The 24,089-nt window shown below is 41.6% G+C and overlaps 1 protein-coding gene across 2 annotated transcripts in view; it reads left to right on the top strand.

The window, feature by feature from the left end:
- DAB1 (DAB adaptor protein 1) overlaps positions 1–24,089 on the top strand; it is a 137,834-nt gene that overhangs the window by 67,594 nt on the left and 46,151 nt on the right. For both annotated transcript variants that reach the window (XM_086753275.1, XM_086753274.1), the window contains exons 3-4: positions 7,843–7,982; positions 10,139–10,237. In XM_086753275.1, coding sequence (XP_086609401.1) covers positions 7,843–7,982; positions 10,139–10,237 — 239 coding nt within the window. The remainder of the gene's footprint in view (positions 1–7,842; positions 7,983–10,138; positions 10,238–24,089) is intronic.

Genomic DNA, 24,089 nt, shown 5'->3' with positions numbered 1-24,089 from the left:
CGGTGAATAGCAGTGCTGAACAATTGCGAAGTACTGCTGAGATGATAGTCTGAATGATGATTGAGTTTTCCTGGAGAGCCCTTATCTGTGTTTAAAATTGTAGGTAATGTTTTTAAATTTAACCGTAATAGAATTTCATTGAGCCTTTGGAGTGCTGGCTGTTTCCCCTCTTTAAATGGTTTATCATGTTCCGTAGAAATATTCTTGGTCTTTGCATTCAAGAGAAATGTTTGCATTGCTGTCAAAATGGGGCATTTTACCATTTTCTGAGCAGAAGCACTGAGAGGACCAAAGCACTAGCGGGATGGGAGGGAGGTTCTCCCTCCAGTTCCTCCAGCTGGGAGGCTCACATGCTTCCTGATGACACTCTTGAGCAAGGACAGCTCGTAGGAAGAGGTAGGGTTCTTGGCAGGAGGAAGTTTAAAGGTCGTTTACTGAGGTTTTATGTGCTTGTACCTTGGCAGTATCAATTTGTTAATACAGTAGATCTCAACAAGGTTCACTTGTTGACCCAACAGCAAGCTCTCTCTAGCTGGGTGAGCCAAAAGCCCTCCAGAACACATCTTGCAGACTTCTTAGGAGTTTCTCTATCAGTTGATGAAAGGCAAAATTTGCATTCATGTTGTACTCATGCTGTAAGCAAGGGTTTTGTATAGGGTCCTGTACAGAAAAGAGGCATTTATTCCCTACAGAGTTGTAACATGCTTTTCAAGGTTGTAGTCCACCCCTGTAAATAGATTGCGTTTCACTACATCAGTAGGTTTTTTCAGTTGCTAGGAACTAGCCTTCATCAATGAAATGAAGTATGAAATTCAAAGTACATCTTCATTTAAAAAATAGCAGATGTTGCGAGCAGATCTTGCTGTGGATGTACTCTGGTCACTTGAGATGAATTACAGATCTTGAAATTAAACCCCTAACTAACACTCTTGTTAAAAACAAAAAAAAAAGTTAGAAATTACTAATTACAAGAACCTCATTTGAGAAATACTGTTACAAGAAGGGAACGCTAGTGATAACACCAGAAGTTAAATTGTGTGCACATATACTGCAAGATATGATGTGTTTTCTTTTCTAAAATGTTATATTAAAAAAGGAAGATGATTTTATTTTTTGGTGTCAGATCTCAAGGTGCAGCACAGAGAGTTTGGACAGTTGTGCTCCTGAAGACAGCAACAAATACGCGACCTGGCTCCTCAAAGTTTTCTTCATAGAATCATGGAATGGTTCGGGTTGGAAGGGACCTTCAAAGGTCTTCTAGTCCAACCCCCCTGCAAGGAGCAGGGACATCTCCAACCAGATCAGGTTGCTCAGAGCCTCATCCAACCTGGCCTTGAACGTTTCCAGGGATGAGGCATCCATCACCTCTCCGGGCAACCTGTGCCAGTGTTCTACAACTCTCATTGTAAAAAATTTTTTCCTAATATCCAATCTAAATCCTACCCCCCTCTATTTTAAAACCGTTGCCCCTTGTCCTATCGCAACAGGCCCTACTGAACAGCCTCTCCCCATCTTTCTTATAAGGCCCCCTTTAGGCACTGGAAGGCTGCTCTAAGGTCTCCCCGGAGCCTCCTCTCTCCAGGCTGAACAGCCCCAACTCTCTCAGCCTGTCCTCATAGGAAAGGTGCTGCAGCCTTCTTGTCATCTTTGTGGCCCTCTTCTGGACCTTCTCCAGCTGGTCCATGTCCTTCTTATGTTGGGGGCTCCAGAACTGGACACAGTACTCCAGGTGGGGTCTCACCAGAAAAGTTAAATAGATAAACAAATAGAAAGAGTATCTGGGAATTTCTGGGGTTTTTTAGTTTTAAAATCCCAAATAAGCATGCTGCACTGAACTTTTTTGTCCCTATGAAGAAAGAATTGCTGTGGTCTTGGTGTCCTGATCCATCCCTTTGTATGATGGATAGTTTTGAGCCCTCTGCGTCAGACTTGTGGTTCCATGAAGCCGTGGAGAAAAACATGCCATCAAGGAGAATAATCTGAGCTTTTCATGCTTCCTTCTGGAGCTGCTGTTTAGTTGCTGCTGTACTGAAAGGTACATGTAATTATGTATGAGTATTTTTTCTTTTACACCTGCTTACATACTTCTTTTTTTCCCCTAGGGAAATCTGTGGTTGATTAAAATTACCATGAATTTTCTCCAGATAATTGATACCAAATGAAGCTGTGCACCATGTGTGTATGCATATGTGCAAATACATAAAATTATGGATGCGTATATATGTGGATGTAGCGGCGTATATATGCACAGCTAATGGGAAATACCTTTCACTTAGCGATTAATTCAGTAGTCTTCGGAGTGTGTGGCATCTTGGAGGTCATTCTGCACCGCAGTGCTTTGTATTTTCCACTGCATCGGTGCTATAAAAATGCTAATTGTCCCCATGAAGGTGCAGGCTGTTTATAAGTGCAGATGTGATTGTTTTTCAGCCCTGCGAGGTATAAGGAGGTGTTATTTCAGGTTTATAATTTGAATGTGTGATGGATACAACTTTGACAGTTTATTAGTTAGAAAAGGAAAAAAAAAAAAAAGACAGTAGTGCGTCGTTCTTCAGCGAATTGATTGCTAGGAGCATGTTATTGACTTTGCTGATAATATCATTATATATTTTACAGTCGTAAAATCAAGAAATTCAGATTATGCCCTGAGGGCTTCACACATTTAAATAAAGGATATAGCCATTTCCAGGGCTATTGGTTTAGATTAGCGAGTGCTGTGAGGAATGTGTAGTGTGTTATAAGAGCATCCAGAGAAAGGAACAGCGTGCTTATTGCAGTGATGCTTTGGTTTGTTTTCTTTTTCTGTTTATGAAACGCACTTACTTACAGATCCCCTGGGAGAATGAACAGTGTTTGCTCTAAATGTTAGCATATTAATACAACGTTCGCTTGGTGCTCTGTTAGGCTAAGAGCTGGAATGAAGTGTAATCCTTGGCTTGTGCCGAGGGTGAGGATAAGTCTTCTTGAAACACCAAAATACACAGTGCCTGGGAAGAAAATCATAGCTTCATAGAATGATTTAGGTTGGAAGGGACCTTTAAAACCTTGAGTGAGCTTCAGTTTGTGAAGTTAAGAGCAGTATGTGAAGCCTAATAACCTAATGGAGACAACTCTCCCTGTTGCTATCAAAGACAGGGCTGAATGGCAGCTGGTGGGCTGCTGTGATGGTAACTCCTTGGAAGCCACTCCTTGGGTGACTCTGTTGACTGCTGTTGATGGGTACGGCTCAAGCACTTTGGCATGGATCTTCCACAATTGCTTTTGTTCCTCTTGGACTGTTTACCAGTAAGGTATATTGCCTCGAATAAAAATGAGTGATTGTGTTAAAAACCTTGTTTATTACTTCTACAGTAGCTTTAGTGAGATGGATAAAATACTTTAATGCTGATCAGGATGCTGAACCTCTCTCTACTTTAGATGCAAGCTCAGAAGCACGTTGCATCACCCGGCTCTGGGGACTTACTGTTCTCTTAAAAGACCGTGGAAGTCCAAGTGCAATGTCACAACTTGGCAGCAAAGGTCATGTTTTCCCAGTTACGCAGGAGCAGCGGCTCCAGCTGGAGCACATATGACTTAAAGGTGAACCGTGACATCTACAGAAGTAGATAAAATAATTGCTCTTACATTTACATTTTAAAGGCCTCTGAGGATTCTAAGTCTATATGCGGCAAACAAAACATTTATTTGCCTGTGTCAACAGTGCACATTTTCTAATTAACTGTGATCACCTTTCAAAATTGGATTTTGTGTGACGTTGTTAAGGGTTTTTTAGCTTTTGTGGGGTTTTTTCAGTTTGAGGCATGACAGTCAAAGAGTTTTCAGTTTTGTTGATAATCTGATTCCATTTTGGATTGTGAAGTGCTTGTGTCAAGTTGCAAAAGAATACTTGGGATATTTGCTTATGAAAATCAATTTGTGGAAGCGTTTTAGGGAAAACCGTTAGAAAATACCCACTGATCTCAATGTTAAGAAAACTTTTAATACAAAAAAATTAATTAGGATCATTTTTAAATGACCTAGTAGTGCTGGTCCTCTGATGGGGAACCCTGGGCAGATCCCTGCCTGCACAGGGTACGGTGGGCAACTGAGATCAGCATCAGCTGCTCACTCAGCTTGGCTTTGGCAGCTGTGCTTTTCTCTGTAGTCAGGAAATCCTAAAATGCAATCTCGGAAAATGCGTTGTGAAAAGGAGCTGTTGTCGTTAAACATTTGCTTCTAATTTTGCCATAGATAATGGACTAGTAATGATTTGAGACCTGAAGCTTCCGTTTTTCGTGAAATCTTAATTGGTTTGTGAATGTCCCCCTTCCTGCCCTTGTTTGTAGTTTGAAGAAGGAAAGCTGAGAGTGAAGACCCCACGATGCGACTTCTCATTATAGGAAAGACAGGGAGAAGCTCTTCAGCAGGGCCTTTTGTGAAAGGATGAGGGCTAATGGTTTTAAAATAGAGGGAGGTAGATTCAGATTAGACATTTTTACACTGAGGGTAGTGGAACACTGGCCCAGGTTGCTCAGAGAGGTGGTGGATGCCCCATCCCTGGAAACATTCAAGGCCAGGTTGGATGAGGCTCTGAGCAACCTGATCTGGTTGGAGATGTCCCTGCTTCTGGCAGGGGGGTTGGACTAGAAGACCTTTGAAGGTCCCTTCCAACCCGAACCATTCCATGATTCTATTATTTAAGTAAAACTGAGCTCCAGCAGTAAGCGTAGCCCCGCATCCAGGAAAATCCTTCCTGCAGGCTGGGACCCAGCGTGAGTGGTGGCAGGGGGTAGCTGGAGAGCCGAGCACCACGGCGGGTCTCCGCTGACAAAGGCAGGAGCTGCAAAGAAGAAAAGATTGACTCTGCTTGTAACGTGGAAGGAACTGGGCGGGTTTCTGGCAGAGGCGCAGCTCTCTAGTTTAGTGTTAGCCCTCACCCTCCTCTGAAGCTTAAGAAGATGCCTTGTAATTCAGGCATCTCTTACATGTAGTTTCAAACTCAGAAAGAACCTTGTCAAGAACTGTCATTTAAAAATAAACTTTTGTTTTAATAGTGGGTTGTTTATGGGAGTCTGGACTGTCTGCCTTGTAAGTGTCCAGTGTGCAAATGAAGCATCACCCCACATAAACAGCACAGCTCAACAATACTGACAGCGTTTGTCACTTGATAAAAGTTTTTTTTATTACAGGTTACAGTACCAAAATTTGGAAATATGGTATGAGCAGAGGTTGGGGGAGATCTGGATATATGCTGAGAAAGGGTGGCTGTTGCAGATGGCTGGTTTATAATACAGGGCAGTGTGCGTGTGCGTTCTCCATGCTTTTCCATGGGACATATGCTCTAGGGTTTTACGGTTGAATTTGTAGTCTCTAGTAATTTGCAGTTTCCATCGCAGTTTAAAATTTCTACATCATTTTCAGGTTGATGATTTTTCCCAGTCATTTATCCCAGAAGCACTTTATCCTGCTTAATCTGGGTCATAATTGACATGGGACCTGTGCGTAAGCAAACATAGCCATCAGTTGTGTTTGAGTGGGCTGTTAATGTCAGGGATTTAGTTATGTGCAGCAAAACAGGTTAAAATAAGTATAAATATTCAAATAACTGAGGAATGCAAGGTCGTTATCGTGACTCGGACCCAGGGAACACTCATGAATGCTTACATGCTCGTGCTGTTAGCTAACAGCTGCCTTTGGCTGTAACGAAGACGTGAGGTTGAAAATTGTTGGCAAGAAAGCTGTTGGAATTGGGTTTTATTTGTTGCAAATCAACAGGGTATCTTTGCGAGTATAAAAGACATATGGAAAAGTCCACTATTATCGTTGTACTTTGTGGTGTCTCCAGATGTTCTCCCTCCTGCCCCACTCTGGAGCTGAAAGTGGAAATGGTTTTTCATTGTTTTTAGCCGCCGGTGCTGACATCTGCCTTGGCGTTTCCCTGGGGAATTGTATCAGTACTACTTTGAGTTTCTGATTTATCATTTATGTCTCATTAGATTTTTTTTTTTTTTTTTGTTAATAAAATATAATCTGAAAGCATGAAGTTTCAGTCCTCTGTTTCACTCCTGCTCCCTCAAAAAGAATTAAAATGAATTAAGGGAAGCAGTTGGGTGGCCACCCAACTACCACAGCAACACTTAATCAGCCGCCTTATTTTTAAGGGGCTATAAATGAGGCATTAAAACATTAGTCTGAGCTGATATTTTTCATTGAAAGAAATAATATTTGTGTCCTTAAAGACACTCAAAGATCTCAGTGAGCTTAAAATAGCTCTGTTTTTAAACACGAATTTAGTCCGTCATTAGTTCACAGCGTGGGCTGTGCCGTACTCTCTAGGAAGGAGAACCAGATGAGTGTCTTCGTTTGGAAGGACTCTTCCTTGGTCGTGTATGATCTCTAGTTTTTCCTTTAATGGTATTGTAAAAATTGCAATTCCGTAGTTTTGAACCTAGTTTATTCATCTACTTGATGGGTGTGTAACTCCTGTTCAGTGCTGGCAGCTGAAGAAGGTGCTTTTAATAGAAATGGAAAACAAAATAGCTTTTTCTCCCATACCTTCTGTACTTCTGCTTATCAAAAACCAGCTGTGCAAAAGCAGATTTTATAAATTTTTGTGTGCTTTAATCAGACTTTTCAAACAGAAATGAGCTTTGGAGAAAATTTGGGCCAAAATTCTCAAATATAGGTGTCTAACACTGCATTCTTGCCTATGGTTCATTTACAGCAGGCTCTAGCTCTTAGTTCATGTTTCACAGTACCTGGAAGAACGGGAAAAAATCTGTGACTAGGATAAATTTTAGCAACGTCAGTCCATGTTCAGGCAAGTTTTTTGATGGAATCTGTTTGCTCTGAGAAACTTCAGAATCTTTAAGATCTCACATTTTTACTTGTTTGTGCCTTGGATGTCGTTTGCTTGGTTACTTCTCTGGTTGCAGTTATTTACAGTTCACTGCTGGGTTTTTGAGATCCTAGCAAGAAATTCCAGAGGCAGCTGCAAAATATATCTTTAATCAATTTTAGGAAGACCGATTCTCTGACTAACATATTTCTTCCAGCTAAAACACGGAATGAAGTCTTTCGCAGATACTTGGGGAAGAAGCGTTCCTGACAAAACGATCCCTTTCATGGATTGCTGTGGTGTCAGCGTGTGGGTCAGGCCAGCCTGAGCTTTGGAATTGATGTACATTGGCCTTACCAGTGCTGTGCTATCTCACCCCCTGATTGCTTTTTATTAAGAAACATCTTGTACCATTTTTTAAGCTTCTCGGGGTGAGCTTGCGAGAGCCAATTTTGCTGGTTATGTTTTTTCTGTCTGTGTCTATAAGCAGAAAAAACAGAGCAAGGAGACAATATTTCTTGTAGGGGTTTTAGAGCAGCAATATTCTATAGGCAAATAACATCCTTTGGTTTTTTTTTGTCATTCTAATGGTAATAGCATAAATATTGCTTATAGGGTTAGATAAGTTGATACAGAAGGAAATGGCAGCAGGTTTCTCTTAGAGATTGTCTCCAAAATGAAGAATTCTCAAGTGTATTGGGATTAAAACAACTTGTACAGATCAGAAGTTTTCAGATCCGTGAGGTCTGATTCGGGCTTATCTCTTATTCCTGTAAACCTAATTTGTGTGCAAATTTTGTGCGGAACATTTTGTATGGCGACAATTCCACTGTGAATTCATTTGAGGTAGTAAGGTCAAAAGGTTTTATTGAACTAGTACTTTTCTTCTAATTGTATTCAAATGTTCACGTGTTTAGGTGTTGAGGTAGAAGTTAGATCTAATTTGCCACTTAATTGTGAGTATTTACTCATTGATTTTCCTTTGTGCTCATGGAGATTTCCTTCATTCCCTTATGTCTTTTCAGGTCAGGATCGCAGTGAGGCCACTTTAATAAAGAGGTTTAAAGGTGACGGTGTCCGATACAAAGCAAAACTGATTGGGATAGATGAGGTTTCTGCCGCACGAGGAGACAAGTTATGCCAAGACTCCATGATGAAGCTCAAGGTGCAGTGAAACTTTTAATATTTGATATTACGGATTCAAGGGGAGTAAATTTCAGCTTGAAGTTTTACTCGTTCTCCTTTCATGACACGGAGTCTCACTCTGGTTAATTATGTGTTGAAATCAGTCAATTTTACATGAACTCCTGGCTGGTATTGCTTATCCCAGTTTAATTTTAATACATTATCTCTGAGTTCAGTAGTTATTCATGATTGACACCACTGCAATTTGTCCACAAATTACAAACAACAGCTCTGCAAATTGAATAATTTTATTATGCAAAAGAGGAGGTAAACCACTGTGAAGAAAAATAGTGTATCAGAACATTTTATGTGACAGTGCTAATCAACTGCAGCTTTGCCTTTGACCACGACCTCTTGTCAGGACAGGTGGGAAGGAGTAAGTGACGGTGTGGGGTGTAGGTGGCCAGATGTAGGGGAGAACTGGTGTCCTCACTGTGGGGAGAATGTCTTGCACCTGTAATGGCAGGATTCATGGTTTCCAAAATCAGGGGGCAGTGCACCAAGAGGACGGAGCATGAAAAGATAAAGAGGACTCCCTGGAGTTTTGGGAAAGAAATGGAGCAGTGACAAAGGCAGATTTTGAGTAGACAGCAAACTCAGAGAGTAGACAGAGTCTGAAAGCACTAGTGGTGTAGGAGGGAGGACTTTCTGGAGCCTGATAGACATCTCTCTGGTTCAGTCTTTTCTTACAACCCTCAAGGAGCATAAAAGCTCCCTGTAGTAACCATCCTTTATGTGGCCCTGGAAAATGTGGAAGAGCTGGAGTGGTTGAGGAGGGAGGATGGATTGTGAGTGCAGTGTTGGCTTACCATCTGTATTGCAAGGTTACAAACTAGGTCTAGGAGTAAACCCTCTGCAGTTTTTTGCCATTTTTTTTCCCTTCCTGTCCTCTCCCCAGCACTCTACCAAGCGGGCTGATGCATTTCCCATTACCAATTTATTCCAGAGGAGAAATCACTAAATGGTATCTTTTATACTACCAGCCAGCAGGGTTCCAGTTCCGAGGAACCCCCAGGAATAAGTTACTCGTGAAGAAACAGCACAGGGTGTTTCCGTTCAACAATCTAAAAGCAAGATCTGGTAGATAATTTACACATCAGTTACAAAAAAATTTATGGCGAGCAAAAACTAATCCACTCTAAAAGGAGCACTGTTGATTTATCACATCTGCCACAATATTCCTGTCTGTTTTAATTGTGTGCTGGGTATTTCTCCTCCTTTCACAGTTCCTAGAAGCAATTTGGGAGAGTTATCACTGTTGTGCTGCACAAGCCTTTGTCTCTCTCCTCCATGGATTACCATTTCCACATCTCCCAGATGCCCGATACCTGTTTGCGTAGCGGCGAGGTTGATCCAAACAGTGTTGGGAGATGACTTAAACTGTTAAGGGAAGGGAGCAATAGAAGTTCATATTTGTATGTAAAGCTGAGTAGCGTGAAGTGATGGGCTCTGGAAACCTAGCATCCTACACCATGAGTTTTAAGGCCAGCCATGAAGTTTTGGGGTGACTTTTGACAAATTACTCCATTTTTTCTCTTTAATTTTCATGTCTGTGTAACGGGAACAGCGACCTCATGGAAGTCTTGAAACTTAAGTTAGTGATTCTTAAAAAATGCTGAAATTGCAGAGCACAAGATAAAGGCTAATATTTTCATTTATTTACTGGTGCAGTTGATTACATTTGATCTTAGCACAGTGTTACTGGTCAGGACAGGCTCCTGAGAAGGTGGAAATAGAAGTTACTATTAAGTTCTGCTGTGGGAGAATAATACATCAGATGCATATCAGCAAGTTCACTTAGGAAGTAAAAGCCTAGGTTTTTTACAACATAGGTGTAGTTTGATTTTGAAAAGAATATTTTTCTTCTAGAAAAAGCTCAATTTGCTTATTCCAGATAAATGTGCCAGCTAAAGTTGTTGTCATTTTTTTTCCTCCACTGCTTGTTGAGTATTTTTCTTCTTTAAAAAAAAAAAAAAAACTCTCTGGGAGGAAGCCAGAAGTGAGAGGGGGACTGTTCCTGGAATGCCCTTAAGTTTTCCTAGGAAAGTGGTGAATCGTCCACAAGCAAATCTTTGTGCTGTGCTGTGGCACCTAGAGGAGTAATGAACCTAGCCAACCTGTTTTTTGTTTCCATAGGGAATTGTTGCTGCGGCTCGTTCGAAAGGAGAACATAAACAAAAAATCTTCTTAACAGTCTCCTTCGGGGGAATCAAAATCTTTGATGAAAAGACAGGGGTAAGTAAAATAATCACATGATAGAACAAAGTTGAGTCTTTCCATGGATGTTTCTTTAAAGCATCTCCTGGCTGGGCAGTACAGTTCAAGTGCACACGAAGCATCTGACAAGCTGGACAAAGGGTTATCATGTATGAGAGCACGCTGTTAGATGAGTGAGGTGTAAAGTGTAGTATGGGGACGTGGTTTATTGTGAAGCCTTGTCCTGAAGCCTTCTGCAGAACCGCTTACTTGAGTAAGTACACAGATGCTCCTTACATGCAGGAACACTCACTGCTCCGAGTCCAGAAAGTGGCAAGCAGGGATTTGTTTTCCTTCTGCCAAATAAAGAATTATTTGTTGGAAATACCAGCCCGCTGTTTGCAGAAGGCTTTAGCAGTCAGCGGTACAGACTGATGTTGGTGCCTGTTTGGGTTTTCTTATCCAGGCTGGGCCAAACTGCCCCAGTCTTCTGGGTGCTGCTTAAGACTCCTCGGCAGCGCAGTCAACTGATTTTTGAGAGTCTAATGACAAGGATTAGGATTAGAGGCTAGGATTGCTTTGGATTGGGCTCCTTGTGTCATGGGAGGCTGAGGGGAAGAAAACAAGCTGGAGCAGGGAGCTGTGGACAACCACAGGACAGTGAAGCTTGTTTTCCCCACGCCTGAGGTAGAAAGAGAAAAGGAAGGACACTGGGAGCTGGGAAGCTCCTGGAAGCAGGGCACACTTAGCTGGGATTGACCTGAAGATGTTGGACTAGATGACCTTTGAAGGTCTCTTCCAACTCTAACCTTTCTATGATTCTATGTCCCAGGGGAATCCTAAAGTATTTCTGTCAGGTCCATAATTCCAGATCAGCACGGGCATAGTCATCATAATGCGATGTACTCCTATTGACAGTATTGACTCTCTTCTGTCAGATACGCAGTAACCATAAGAATCAGAGCGTTTGTATCATCAGTGGTAGAAAAACCATATATTGTATGGAATTGGAGGTAGCAGAGGTTGGAAAGTTTGAGGTTGCCAGGCAGCAACTCATCCAGTAGCATGTGGTCAAGGAGGTTGCAGCAGACTTCCATGCCTTACACAGTTTTTGCCAGAGCAATACCATGTTTGATTTTTTAATTTGCTCTGAAAGAAACCTAAGCAAAACATTATACCACTTAGATACAAAGTGACAACACACAAACTGTTTTAATCCTAATTAAGGAGATTTTTAAAGCAGTTCAAGCTTTGCCTTGAATTTTAAAAAGCTCTTGAGTTAATCTTTTGAAAGATTAACTATTTAACATGATACCAGAAATAAAACCCTGCTGATGATAGATGAAATTATCTTTGCAAGTTAATTTATATTATTAGAAAATCATGTCATTGAGCTCACTGATACATAATACAAGTAGTTAGTAATGAAAAGCTCCTTTGGAATGTGTTGTGTACCGAAAGTGTAAAGTATTCCTACAAAAGCAGTGTGTGAGAGAACGCTGCTGAGGTTACAGCCTGTGCTCAGAAGATGGGGAATGTCGGGATTCAGGCTGCCAGTGCAGTCGTGGTTGGGTCCTCTGATAAAGAGACATTGGGATAGTATTTAAGTATGTGATGACATACCATTTCCTTTGGACAGAGAATACCAGCTTCCTTCAGTGTACAGAACAGGGTGTAATACACTGAATAATACGATCATATTTTGTTTTCTTTTCTTCAGTGTCTAGCCTACTGCCTTGCCAGTGCAAATTGCGCTAAGGCCAGTTACTTTCCTAAGGCTAAAGCCTTTTCTTGGGAAAATTAAAAAAGGGAGAGAGATTTGTCCTGTGGCACTTGTCTCTGAAAATTTCACAAACATAGGATTTATTTTCATAAAATAAAAAGGGAAAAGGAGATGAGTTGAGAAACAAAGGTATGGTTTAGTCAAATGGCCTTTCCTGCAGTGTCCTGCACGCTCTCCTATCTGCAGCTTGTGAGGTGGGGACATGAGAACAAGTCTCCTTTGTTTCCTGACTTTGACACCCTATACTCTAAATCTGACGTAACTATATCACCCTTACAGTAACTCTGTCACTCATTCACTGAAGCTTAGACTGAAACCTTTAAATCCACCTTCCAGGCGTCTGCCCTGAGCTGCTGGAGTGATGGACAGGAGTATTGAGTTGTCCTTCCTGAGACAGGACTGTGACAGAGGGACTCTGGGGAGCTTTTGACATCAATTTTTACGTGATGTTTTTGAAAGTGGGAGAACCATGCTTTCCATGCCAAGCTTTTGAAGCAGGGGTGCATGAACTCCTGCTGGTTCTTCACAGACACAATCCCTTCGGCTTTTTCCCCAGCTTGCATCTCTCTGTGTCCCAGAGTTTCACATCCTTGTCCCTCTCTTCTCATAGTCTCCCTCATCCAGCCTGTCTCAGCTTTGCCAGCCTACAGTTGCCATCTCATTTCCATTCCTGCTGGTAGTCACGTACGGTCTCAGCATCTGAAATACCCTGGGTAACACCAGCAACAGGTCACGGACAGACCCTGGCAGTGTCTCTGGGCTCTCTGAGCCTGCAGGAGCACTGCTGAGCACTATTTCCACACCACAAGAGACAAATATTTAGGGATGATGCGCTGTGTGTCCTCCATACGGCTCTGGCTCATCGTGGTGTAATGCTAAGAGATGTCAGCTGTTGTAATAGTACGCAGTACCGTCTGTGTGCCAGAGCCACCCCCAGAGAAAGCTGCTTTACTACTATAACATGGAACCTCCTGTAAGGACAAATAAGGGTAATGCAGTTAGGTGATGCAGGACACTGGTAATCCCATTCTTCATTTAGAAGCAACGGGGACAGTCCCACAAGGTAGCAAAACTGGGAATGCGTGATTGCTCAGCCTGACCCTTTTGATGGGAAGGAGGCAAAAAGGGGTTGCAAAAAGGTTATGTTTTGCTCCCACAGATCTTCTGATATCCGTATTAAACTTAAGAGTTTATAAACTTTGGACACTGATGTTCACATTTGTGCAACAGGGAAAAAAATACCTTTAGTAGGGACTGGCCTGGATAATCTTGCATTTGCTTTCTCTTCCTTAACTGCCCTCCCTGTCCCCCACGATGCTTTCTCCCTTAGTTGTGTTTCCATAATTTTGGAGTTCCCAGAAGGATATTTTGGGCCACAGTGCTCATTTATTGTTTATTTGGAAGGGTTATTTACCTCTCTCGAGTGTCCTTTCTTAATTTTTATCATTGGCTATTGCTATTGTGTCTGCCGCAATGGCAGTCTGATGTGATAGAAAGGAGAAGGAATATTCTGAAGAAATGTAGGCTTCTGTATGTTTAGTATCTTGTAGGCTACTATTGGATTTTAATTTATCACAATAAAAAATCAATTTGTAGCTCAAAACTAGCAAATTTTGTAAAATTGGCAGTGTCATAGCTGACTTCATACAGATGATTTAGGGGAATTGCTCCATAATTCATTACGGGTGAAGGGCTGTAGTTGGGTTACTGCTGAAAATGATAAGCAAGGTTTTTTTTCCCTGTACTTTATAGCTCTCTTTAATATCTCCCAGACCTAATATTCATCAGAAGATATTGATTTTAAGAATGCTATTATTCCAGCCATCAGGAATTCTGCCCTTTGAGTAAATTTATCCATGAAGGAGGCTAGGCTGAAGGTGGAATACAATTTGTGAAGAATTTATCTCACCAAGAAAAAAAAGATTTGCTGTGAGTTTGCAGTGGAGATGCGATAAGATTTAGTTCACTGCAATAGAAATAATAACACATCTCTCTTATATTTCATATTGTTCTGTTCCATGGATTAATCTAAGCAGGTCCCTTCAAACCACTTTTCAAATACTTGTCGGTGTATTTAGAAGGTGATATAAGGGCTTTGCCTAGCAGAGCACACCCTGCAAGCCCGTCGCTTGCGTGCGCTGTTCTGTGGACTCGCTCAGCTGCTGGAGGAGCCTGCTCACACAGGCAGAACAACACAAATTCTTCTGCTGTTGAAGTCCTAACGTGAGCCCTATAATCCAAAAATGTATTTGGTTTGACTAATGGGATATTCTGCTGTTGTTTGCCAAAAATTGTCATTACGCGTGGAGTGTCGCTTTGTTTTTTATTACGAATGCACTGGTTTTGTCTGCTGTTGTGTGTTGGCCATCCATCCCACTTGCCTTCTCCAGAGTATGTTTGCTAAATATGTACCTCACCTGAATGAAACATGTTGGTTTTTTAACATAAACAAATCTACCAAAATTATTACTAAACCCAGACTTTTTCTACCCAATGCCACTTCAGAGATTTCATGGATTTCTATTGCATGAAAATGATTTTTGACCTTTTGTTCTGTCATACACCCCCTGCACCCTGGTGATGTCTCAAGAGATCATCTTTCAACCAGAGTACGGCATCAGCTGAAATGTATTCTTCATTAGTAGACTTTTCATTTTTATATTTTTAAAAGCATGATCTATAGAAGGCAGAAATGCAAATAGTTGCATTGTGCTGGTTAATATTCTCCTTTTCAGGGTGGAACGTAGTGGTTAATGTGTTCCTTAGAAAGCAACAAAAACCATAACTCTCAATATGACCGTATGTGCAGAATTTTAAAAGGACTATCATTGTTCATTAGCTATTTATGAGTATTATTTTGTTAATTGCACACATCAAGCTATCTCCTTGTGATAGCTTAGCAATGCTTCGTTAGATGTGCATGACTAATACGGTCTCCGTAAAGAGGCTGTAATTGTCTCATTGTTTATTTATGTAACAATAAATCTTTGTTTACTGTAGGTTACATTCCAAAAATGTATTTAAAAATAATAATTAAATCTATAACGTACTCAGGAAAACATTTTCTTCTCTATTCATGTAATGAGGTATGCTTTTAAACTCTTGTTCTTTCTAATTGCAAAATCCTGTTGAGTTGGAAATGGAAAACCCAGACACTGTGAAAGAGAAATAAGATGAAAGCAAAAAAAAATACTGTATGGCTTTAAGTAAAGAATTACTTCTGTTCAAGTCAAAATTTGTATCAGCTCATGGTTATGCAAATTGCCAGAATACGCTGCAAAATATAACTTCATGAGCTATTGTTATAGATTAATTATTTATCTAGATTCCACAGCCGTTCAAAAAGCACGGCCGACCAATATCGGTATCGTGTTTATTTGTGAGAAATACCCTAAGCAGATGGATTATGAAGATGACAGCCAATTCACCAATTTTTCTTATTTTTTTCCTCTGCAGCACCATAAAGTGAGTTTCATTTGCGTTATCTGTTATGTACTTTGGAGGGACTGGCTAGTCTTTCAGAGATGATGACCTGTATCTTGATCAAAATACGGGGCTTGGGCACAGCCTGTGGGATTATAAAGTTTCTAGGAATAATGTAAGTGTCTGATGGGGTTACAGTATTGCAGAGAAGTGTTGCAGTGTGTTACTCATGCTTTATGAATTTGATCTGTAGCCATTTTCTTCAGGCTGTCAGTGTGAGATCCAGGAAGGAAAACTGTATATATAACTATATTTGTATCATGCTGACTATCTGTTCTCGTTCTTGTTATCCATCCCTTACTCTAACCTATATTATCTTTGAGGAGGATTTTGTGAGACTCATGCGGAGCAGGGTTTACTCACCTGAGAAGGTGTTACTCAGTGACTAATACCTCCCCATTCCATGGAAGGGGAACAAAACCTTACCTGTAGCATTTTGCACCAAAAAAAAAAATTGATTTGCCTTTTCCTACTGTTCCCTTCTAGTGAGATAATGTTATGGCTGTGATATGATTCAGCCATTGTGCATCTGCATATCTTCCTGACCTTTTAAGCTCTCTTGACCTTATAATGCACAGATTTTTTTTCAAAGTTGTTGTTAAGGCTTCTACAAAGCGTTTTCCACTTTGTCCTAAGACTTTATCAGGTTTGTGCTGATAACCCCTGGGTTTCCTGCTCTTCTCCACTTGATGTGAATGATAGTGTTTATCACGCTGATAGGCTGCTCACAGGACAGCTAAACTTGGCTGAAAGAAAATTTTAGCAAGATTAGAATTCTTGCTGTTGGCAGAGGATACCTCATTTAAAATGTACTGAAGGTACTTCTTGACTTTACTGGAAATCTGTTGGTTCTGGCATCTTTGACCAGAAATTGAGGTACGGTTATGGATCTGGAGTTATTCCTTGAAGCACATGTGCTGGAGCTGGTGAAATGTCAAACTGTCAAGTCTCTATCACTGAGCGTGTCTGAATATTTAAAAATAGACATAAAAGAAGGAATTAATTTCAGCTGCTCTCTACGGGCTCTGCAGTGAGCAAGAGAGATGGTGGGATTAGCTGACTGGATTTTTGTGTTTGCCAGAGCATGGTGTTGGCCAGGAGACTGTTAATGGTCGCTGCCTGGGGCTCCGTCCAGCTCTAGGCCCGAAGCTCACAGAAGTGGGTTTTGTCCTCTTCATTTCTTTGAAATGGATCTTCCCAAAGTTCCTCTTCATTGTTGATCTCAGGTGGAGCACTTCGTTAGCATCCTTAACTTACTGGTTTATTTTGAATGAAGTCCTTTCTCCTGGCCTCCCTGACTCTCATCTCGGAATTTTACCCCTGTGTTTCTAACTTCTCTTTCTCTCTCCTGCAGTTTTCTTCTGGGATTTCCTGGGTGCTCTCTGTCCTTGATCTCTTTTTCTTTTTCCTGCTATGCTTTTAAGCAGTTACTTCATCTGCAAATACCACTGTGGTTATTGTGTCAAACGAAATTGTGCCAGACCTGTCTCCTCCTCTTCAAATCTTGCCCTGTCTCTCCAGCCCTCTCCTTACAGGTCTGGCCAACAGTTCAAGCTTAACGTGGCTAAACCAGGCCTTTTAATCCTGGCTCCCAAAAGCCCTTGTCTGACCTCTTTTTCGGAGTGCGGAGGAAATAAGCGCTATTAGCAGCATTATCTATTATTCAGCCCTGTAAACTCGGCAGCCTTTTTTTTCACTCAAGCTTGTTTTCAATTGTTACATCCAGGGTAACTCCAGATCTTGCAGATTCTTCTTAACTGCTCTGAAATACAGCATATATTGCCGTGCTTACAGGTAAAACCCAGTGCAGCCTCTCTTCATCTTGTATCTCAGTTGTTATCCTTTTCTTTGTCCTTGACAAATGTGACTTTTATTTTTTAAATCCACCATTACTGCCAAGATTGCTGTCTCAGCTTATTCTTTTGATCACGCTTCTCTTTGCATTCCACGCTGAATCTGCCTTCTCTGGTTTATCAACCTGTAGCCTAACTGTCTTTGTCCCAGGCTCTTCATGGCTGTCTTTACTCTTCATCCACTTTCAAGGAGTCATTCCACAGTACCAACTTTCATCGTTCTTTTGTTCAGTTTTTAATAGACTCCGAGCCTCTTCCCATCCTGCCCATCATACTTTGGAGGATTTCTTTGTGCATGTTCATGCAGTAACCCCTTATTTTTGCTTAAAATCCCTCCTTAAAACACTGGAACCTTGTCAAACTCACAGATGCTGAGGCTGCTGGTACCCTATGACCACAGCTTGTCATGCAGAGCTTTGCTGCCTCTTGCAGTCACCCTGTTGTCACTCACCCAGGATGAGGACAGTATAGTGGCTTGTATATCCAGCCAATGAAATCGTTCTTCTGGCCATCTGTCTCATGCTCTTGTAGAGGTGTGGCTTGGGGAATGGTTGCGCGGGTCAAGTCGACCATGCCTTCTACCGTGTCAGCCTGGCATTTCAGGAGTGAGCTGCCCGCAGCATGCTCACCCAGGATGAGGGACAGAGGAGCGATGGAGGGCATCTGCCACGGTGGTGAGTGAAGGACTTCTCCATGCCCAAGGGGTTGTGAGGAGGAGCTACTGCAGTCTTGCATCTCAGAGACGTTCCCAGCGGCATCTGACCCTTAGCCTCCAAAGACTGAAATTAAAGTATAAACTCTGTGATCATTTTTTAATTAATTTTTAAAATCAGAGTTCTATGTTCATAGGAAAATTTGGGTCTTAGGCTATGCTGAGGGCTTCTAGGGAGTACGCTGATAAAAATATTACATCATAACAATAAAGAGCGTGCTGAAAAACAGCAAAGTCAAATTTTGCATGTGTGTTTGAAAATGGTGATATCTGTGGCCTTTCATATGCATTACAGGAATTATGTGTGTTGTCCGCAGCATCTGCCTGCAAAAGATCCCTCTGACCAACTGGGAGCCTTGCTCTGTTGCTTGGCAGTTTCCCTTCTTTCTACATATAAATATGAATACTGGGACGTGGCATTTGCTGTTCTACATGCAACAAATATATCTAATTAGAATATGGCAGAGTAGGGGACTTAAAAATGCTGCATATTACTTTTATAAGGTATTTATATTCTTCTGGTAGTTCAAAAGGGAAACAGCAACACGTTTCATAACTAACATTTGACAGTGAGCAAAATGTAAATGTCAGAAGAACTTCCTTCCATAATTACATCCCTTATTGACTGTTGTAATTCACTTCTTATTGGTCTTCCAAACTGCACTCTAGACAGTTTGGATGGTTCAGAGCGCTCCACAGGGATTTTTAACGGCCACAGGCTCATAGAAATACATTTAATAGATGCCCAGCTTGCTGTATGAAGATTGTAAAAGCCTTGTGTATCATGTCAGTTTTGTCACTGTTAAAGAAAAATCCCAAAAGGCAAAACTCAGGTATGATTTTGCATATAGAATCATAGAATGGTTTGGGTGGGAAGGGACTGTTAAAGGCCACCCAGTCCAACCACCCGGCAAGGAGCAGGGACATCTCCAACCACATCAGGTTGCTCACAGCCCCATCCAACCTGGCCTTGAATGTTTCCAGGGATGGGGCATCCATCACCTCTCCGGGCAACCTGTGCCAGTGTATTGTCAAGTCTGAGTGTTTTGGGATCTTGAGCTTTGGTTTGAACCTTACGGCTTACCTCCTAACAATTGGCAATACCGAGGAAGGCTGAAACTTCTCTCCTTCCTCCTCTCTGGAAATGCTCTGATATGGAGCTGAGTTCAGCTTTCTTGTAGTGAGTATCCCCAGGAACTGCCTTGTAGTATTTCTGACATTAATTGGCATGAAGATAAAATAAAACTATTCCAACTAATTTGTGAAAATTTGTTGTAGTTGTAATTTTTCAGTGTGAAAAGGGTAAAAGTTGATTGCTTTCAAAAAGGCAGAAAATTAGATTTTATGACTTCAGTGATGGTCTCATTTGGCTGTATATGGCTTCTTGTTGTTTAATCCAAGCACCCCAGGATGGATTTAATAAAGGGAGATAGTGCTGCATGCCGTTTGGCCTCCCTGGCATATGAGGGTGGGAATCTGTATATAGAGCTGTTGCAGTAAAAATTACTGTATAAACATTTCTGATTTTGTCTAGTTTTAGTGTTTGGTATGCTTAAGCAGAATTTGGGGTGAATCTTACTAAAAACTTGAAAGTCAGCTTTTGGTTATAAAAATGTTTGTTGTTATGGATCCCATTATATACTGGAGCTGCGCTGCATCCCTCTGGTGAGGTATTGTCGTCAGCAGAAGATTCCATATATAGAGTTATATTGGGGTTTTTTGGCTATAATCGCTACCCTTTTGTGATTCAGATAAATAAATTGGGATAGGAAAGCCACGTTGTAGTTCCACTGACTCCAGCTGTAATTTTGCCTTATAGAAAAGCATCCAAAATACAGAGTTGGTTGGGGTGGAGGAGTTGTTTGCAAGTACTGATATTTTAAGCCGTGTGAATGCATTAACTAGAAAAATGAAAGAAAAAACACTAGGAAAAAAAAAATTCAGGCCCATTTTCAGCATACGTTGAATTGTAAAGGCTGGATTTCAACTGCTCGGGAAAGGATTTAGCAAGAGAAATGCTGACATAATAATAGTGCAGGCAGCTGAGATGCACTGAAACCTCCCTGGAAAAGTGGTGGGGAACCTTCAGCGGGTGCCGGAACAGAAAGTTACGTCCTCCTTTGAAATCCGCCCTTCTTTCCTCTTGGAGATGGCTGGGAAGGATTACGCCCCGGGTGTGCCGGTGATTTTCCTTCCCATTCAGTGCATTTTATCTGGTAGGCTGCTCTGCAATTTTCTGTTTGCCCTGGTAATAGCAATGCTACCGACGATGTTTCTGAATTCCTGTGCTAACCTGGGGGCTGGTGAACCTCTCCTGTTGCTGGGATCAGATGCGAGGGAGACAGATGACCTTCACTGTCAGTGTAGTGGGAGAGGGAAACTACAGGCAGGGTTACTTTTAAAGTGACCTGGAGTTTGCACAGTGATAGTGATAGGTCTCTATCGGCAATAAAATTAGCCGATGATATTCTGCTCTCAGCAACGTGGTTGTGTTTACAGGGAAGCTGGCAAGAGCTTTGTTCACTCCGGTAATGCAAGGGGATGAGTAAATGGCTTTTTTTTTTTTTTTTTTTTTTTTTTGTGTCATTTATGTAATAAGTGGCCCTGTGGAAGGAGAAGAGGAGAAAAGACAGCGGTTGCCACTGGATGCTCTTATTTGTGAACAATTACCCACCAGAAATACCTGCTTTTATCCCTGTCTTTCAGTTGAATAAGTAATATGTTCCGGATACCAATAGATCTTTGCTTAATACATGAATAACTGTTTGTAAAAGTTGTCTTCCTAAATGAGATAATTGTGCTCATCAGCTTTTTGATTTATACACTGCATGCTCAGCGTGCAGGCAACCGCGTGTCGCAGAGCCTAAGGGCTGGAACAGCATCTCCCGTTGTGGTACCCAGCACCTGGTGATAATCGTGGAATTACAGCAGTGCCTGACACTCCTCTCGAAAAAGCAGCGTTTAATGGACTGTAGCTTACTGTTAATACTTTTTAATCCTTTGTGGTTCCTGTCCTAACTCAGTATAGCCGTACTCCTAGTGAAGCAAGCAGCAACGTTCCTGCAGACTTGAAAGGGAGCAATGTGAAATAGGTGAGGCAGAGCACTATGTAATTTGAGTGCCTGGACATTTAAAGCAAATAAGAAGTCTGAGTGTCTGAAAATATTGCATATGGCTCCTAGCCCCTGCTCTGCATAGCTCTGAGTATATATATTTTTTTTTTCTTTTTGGGTACTCAAAATATGCATCACAATCTAGCTTTTTGCGTCCTTGCTTTTAAAAAGGCTGAGTCGGTTTATAGGAGGTTTTATAGCCTTCTGGGATCTTTAATTAGCCAAATGCACTCCTGTGAATGCTAGAGGAATTTGGAAGAATTTTAAAATGTAGACGTGAAAGTGTAACCTGTACATGCGTAAGGCTTAGTGCTAAAGGTGGAGTGGTGAGGAAGCTCAGTTTTGATTAGGAGAAGTAAAAGACACGCTGTACACAGAAGTTGTAAAGGGTGAGGGAGAGCTGAAGGAATAAGTAGTAGAAAACAAGGCAGCATCCATGCATCGAAGGTATGAAAGGCTCTGCTGCGTTCATTTCAGCAAAAGATGAGAGGCAGACCCTGTGTGACACCCACTGCCAGGGCAGAAACCAAGGCAGGGAGAGAGAAAGGCAAACAGAGTTGAGCCGTGGTCTCTGCTGGGCCACGTCTGCGTGCGGACTGTTTGGTTAAAGTTTGCTTTTGGAGATTTCAGTTAGCTGGAGAAGACTCAAACCAAACATTTGGCCTGCTTTGTATGAAAATGAGCATGGAAGAAACAACTTAAAATGTTGAAACGGGAGCTTTAGGGCTCCGTGTTGGAGGTTGCCAGGGCAGAACTTAGAAATCCTCTCCATTGCCTGAGCTGAAATGAGGAGCAGTTGTCACACAATGTGCCAGGCACCTGCTGAGTGCGGCTCCAGAAATTCCTACCTCGGGATAAAAAGGGGGGGGGCAAAATCGAGCCAAAAATTACCTGCAAGTTCTTTGTTCTTTTTAAGAGTCTCTTTGAGGCTTGCCTTTTATTTTATTCTTATCTTAGGGCTCAAGTAAATGTGTCCTGTTGTATCCTAGGTGAAGTGTACTCAAAGGAAAAGATTTCCTTTCTTTTTTCTGTAGGAAGACTGAAAATAAAATGGCATGGTCTGTATGACCAGGGTAGGTAGTTAATGATACTGTTTCTGCATTATAAAGCTCATCGCTCCGGAGTAATCTTTTGCTAACCTGCCAATACGCTGAGTCCATCAACAGCCTTTGGGCACCTTCAGTGCTGGTGTCGTTACAATGTTCCGGTTATGGAATAATCTGAGATCTTAAAATATTGACAGAGGTCCTTCCTTAGTCCTTTCAAAAAGTCTGCCATAGCCTCAGAGACCAGTTCTGCACTGGGAAGAATATCCAGCAGCTCAGATATCTTTGCTGGGAACCAGGAGGCTTTCTCGTGATAATGAATTTCAGTAGAAATACTGGTAGGGATGGGTGACCCCGGGATGAAAAGCTCCACTGTTTGTGGTACGGAAAGGTCAACTCAAGGGTTTCTCATAGGCAAACCGATGTCTGTGGTAGGAGACGTTTCTGAATGCCTCCTTCAGCTGGTGCTGTGTATTTATATGTTGGCCACTACAAAATTAAGCCATTAGCGATGAAGAGTTGGTCTGAGTAAATTTTGTCCAATTCTTTACCATGTCGCTTGAAACCAGTCTATCATTGTGGAACACAGGATTTCTTGCTTCTGTGCTTTGTTTTCTTTCTGATTGTGAAATCACTTTTGTATTTGAAAGATATAAAACGTTGTGTTATGTGAACTTCTCAACTTTTTTGTTTACATTTTCAGTTGGCTTATGAACATGGCATATTGGTTATGCACGATTTGTGAATTTGTAGAGTCCTTTTCTGTTCTTACTCTTCTCTGCATATGTGCTTTCTTTCAGCCCCCTTTAAAGTCTTACTAAATTGGTATGAGTATCTGGGAGGCAGATAGATAATATAAAATGACTCCCTCTTGTCCTTTTTCGCCTTTCCAGGGAAGTTTGTAACGTTGTGGAAGTAGATTTATGGTTAGAGAAAGTTGCTGTTTGATGACTATCCAGTGCAACTTAAATTTTAGTATTGCCAGTATGAGTGGGGTTTTTGTGATCTTTGCAAGCTCTGCCTTGTAGGGTTTGGATGACAAATGCAGGGAATCGGAGGCTGATTTTCACTGGTGAGCTTTTCAAATCACAGGCTACAGAAGAGAGTGGGTCAAAATGCATGCGGAATCTAAAGCAGTTAAGATATGAGACAGTTAAAGCCAAAAAAATTACCCCCAAAGTTCCTAGGAGTTGTATGAAGGAATTTCTTGTGCTGCTCGTGTAAATCACAAGCATTTCAGGAGGTGAAGAATGTTGGTGTAAAGGAACAAAAGACCCCTGTAAAAGTAGAGGCTTCTGAAAAGACATTCCCAGGCTATAAAGGTGAACGCAATAAAAATATGGAGAGGTTCAGTGATACTGTAATGAACTGACTGTCTCATTGCTGAATATTGTGCTCCCTCAAATTCAAGATTTGATTCGGTAAGAGTCTTACAAGCTTCAGAGTGTATCAGGAAAAAATACAGGGCATGGTCAAAGGTGCTACGCTTAGGCTGTGTGCAAGTTTTCACTCGAGGAGAGGGCAGCATGGACGTCTTTATGGCTATGTCAATCTACTGACCGTTTTGCAGAAGGGGACGGTGTGAAGGGGAGTACACTCAGATGTGCTACAGCCCTGGAAACCCAGCAGTGGCCACTGGGCAGCTGCCATCCCAAGGAATGAAATAATATCCTTATAGGCAAGTATTGTTACTTGTACACCACATTGAGATAGTGAAGTGACAAGGCAGAACAAGTTATTGAGGTCTCTAGGTGATCCCATACCGTTGCCGTGTGGGGCCGTACTGCATTACTGAGCTGATTATGGCCCAGTGGGGCTGTGGCTTCAGTGTCAAGGATCAGGTTTGCTGCTTCTTAGTATTGCTGTGCAAATCCTTCTTTGTTTCAGCCATCCTGATAAAA

The sequence above is a fragment of the Chlamydotis macqueenii genome, chromosome 8 (assembly GCF_036417535.1).
Source record: "Chlamydotis macqueenii isolate bChlMac1 chromosome 8, bChlMac1.mat, whole genome shotgun sequence".
NCBI classification, from domain to species: domain Eukaryota; kingdom Metazoa; phylum Chordata; class Aves; order Otidiformes; family Otididae; genus Chlamydotis; species Chlamydotis macqueenii.
Note: the sequence above shows the minus strand (reverse complement) of the source record. Positions and strands in the feature narration are given on the sequence as shown.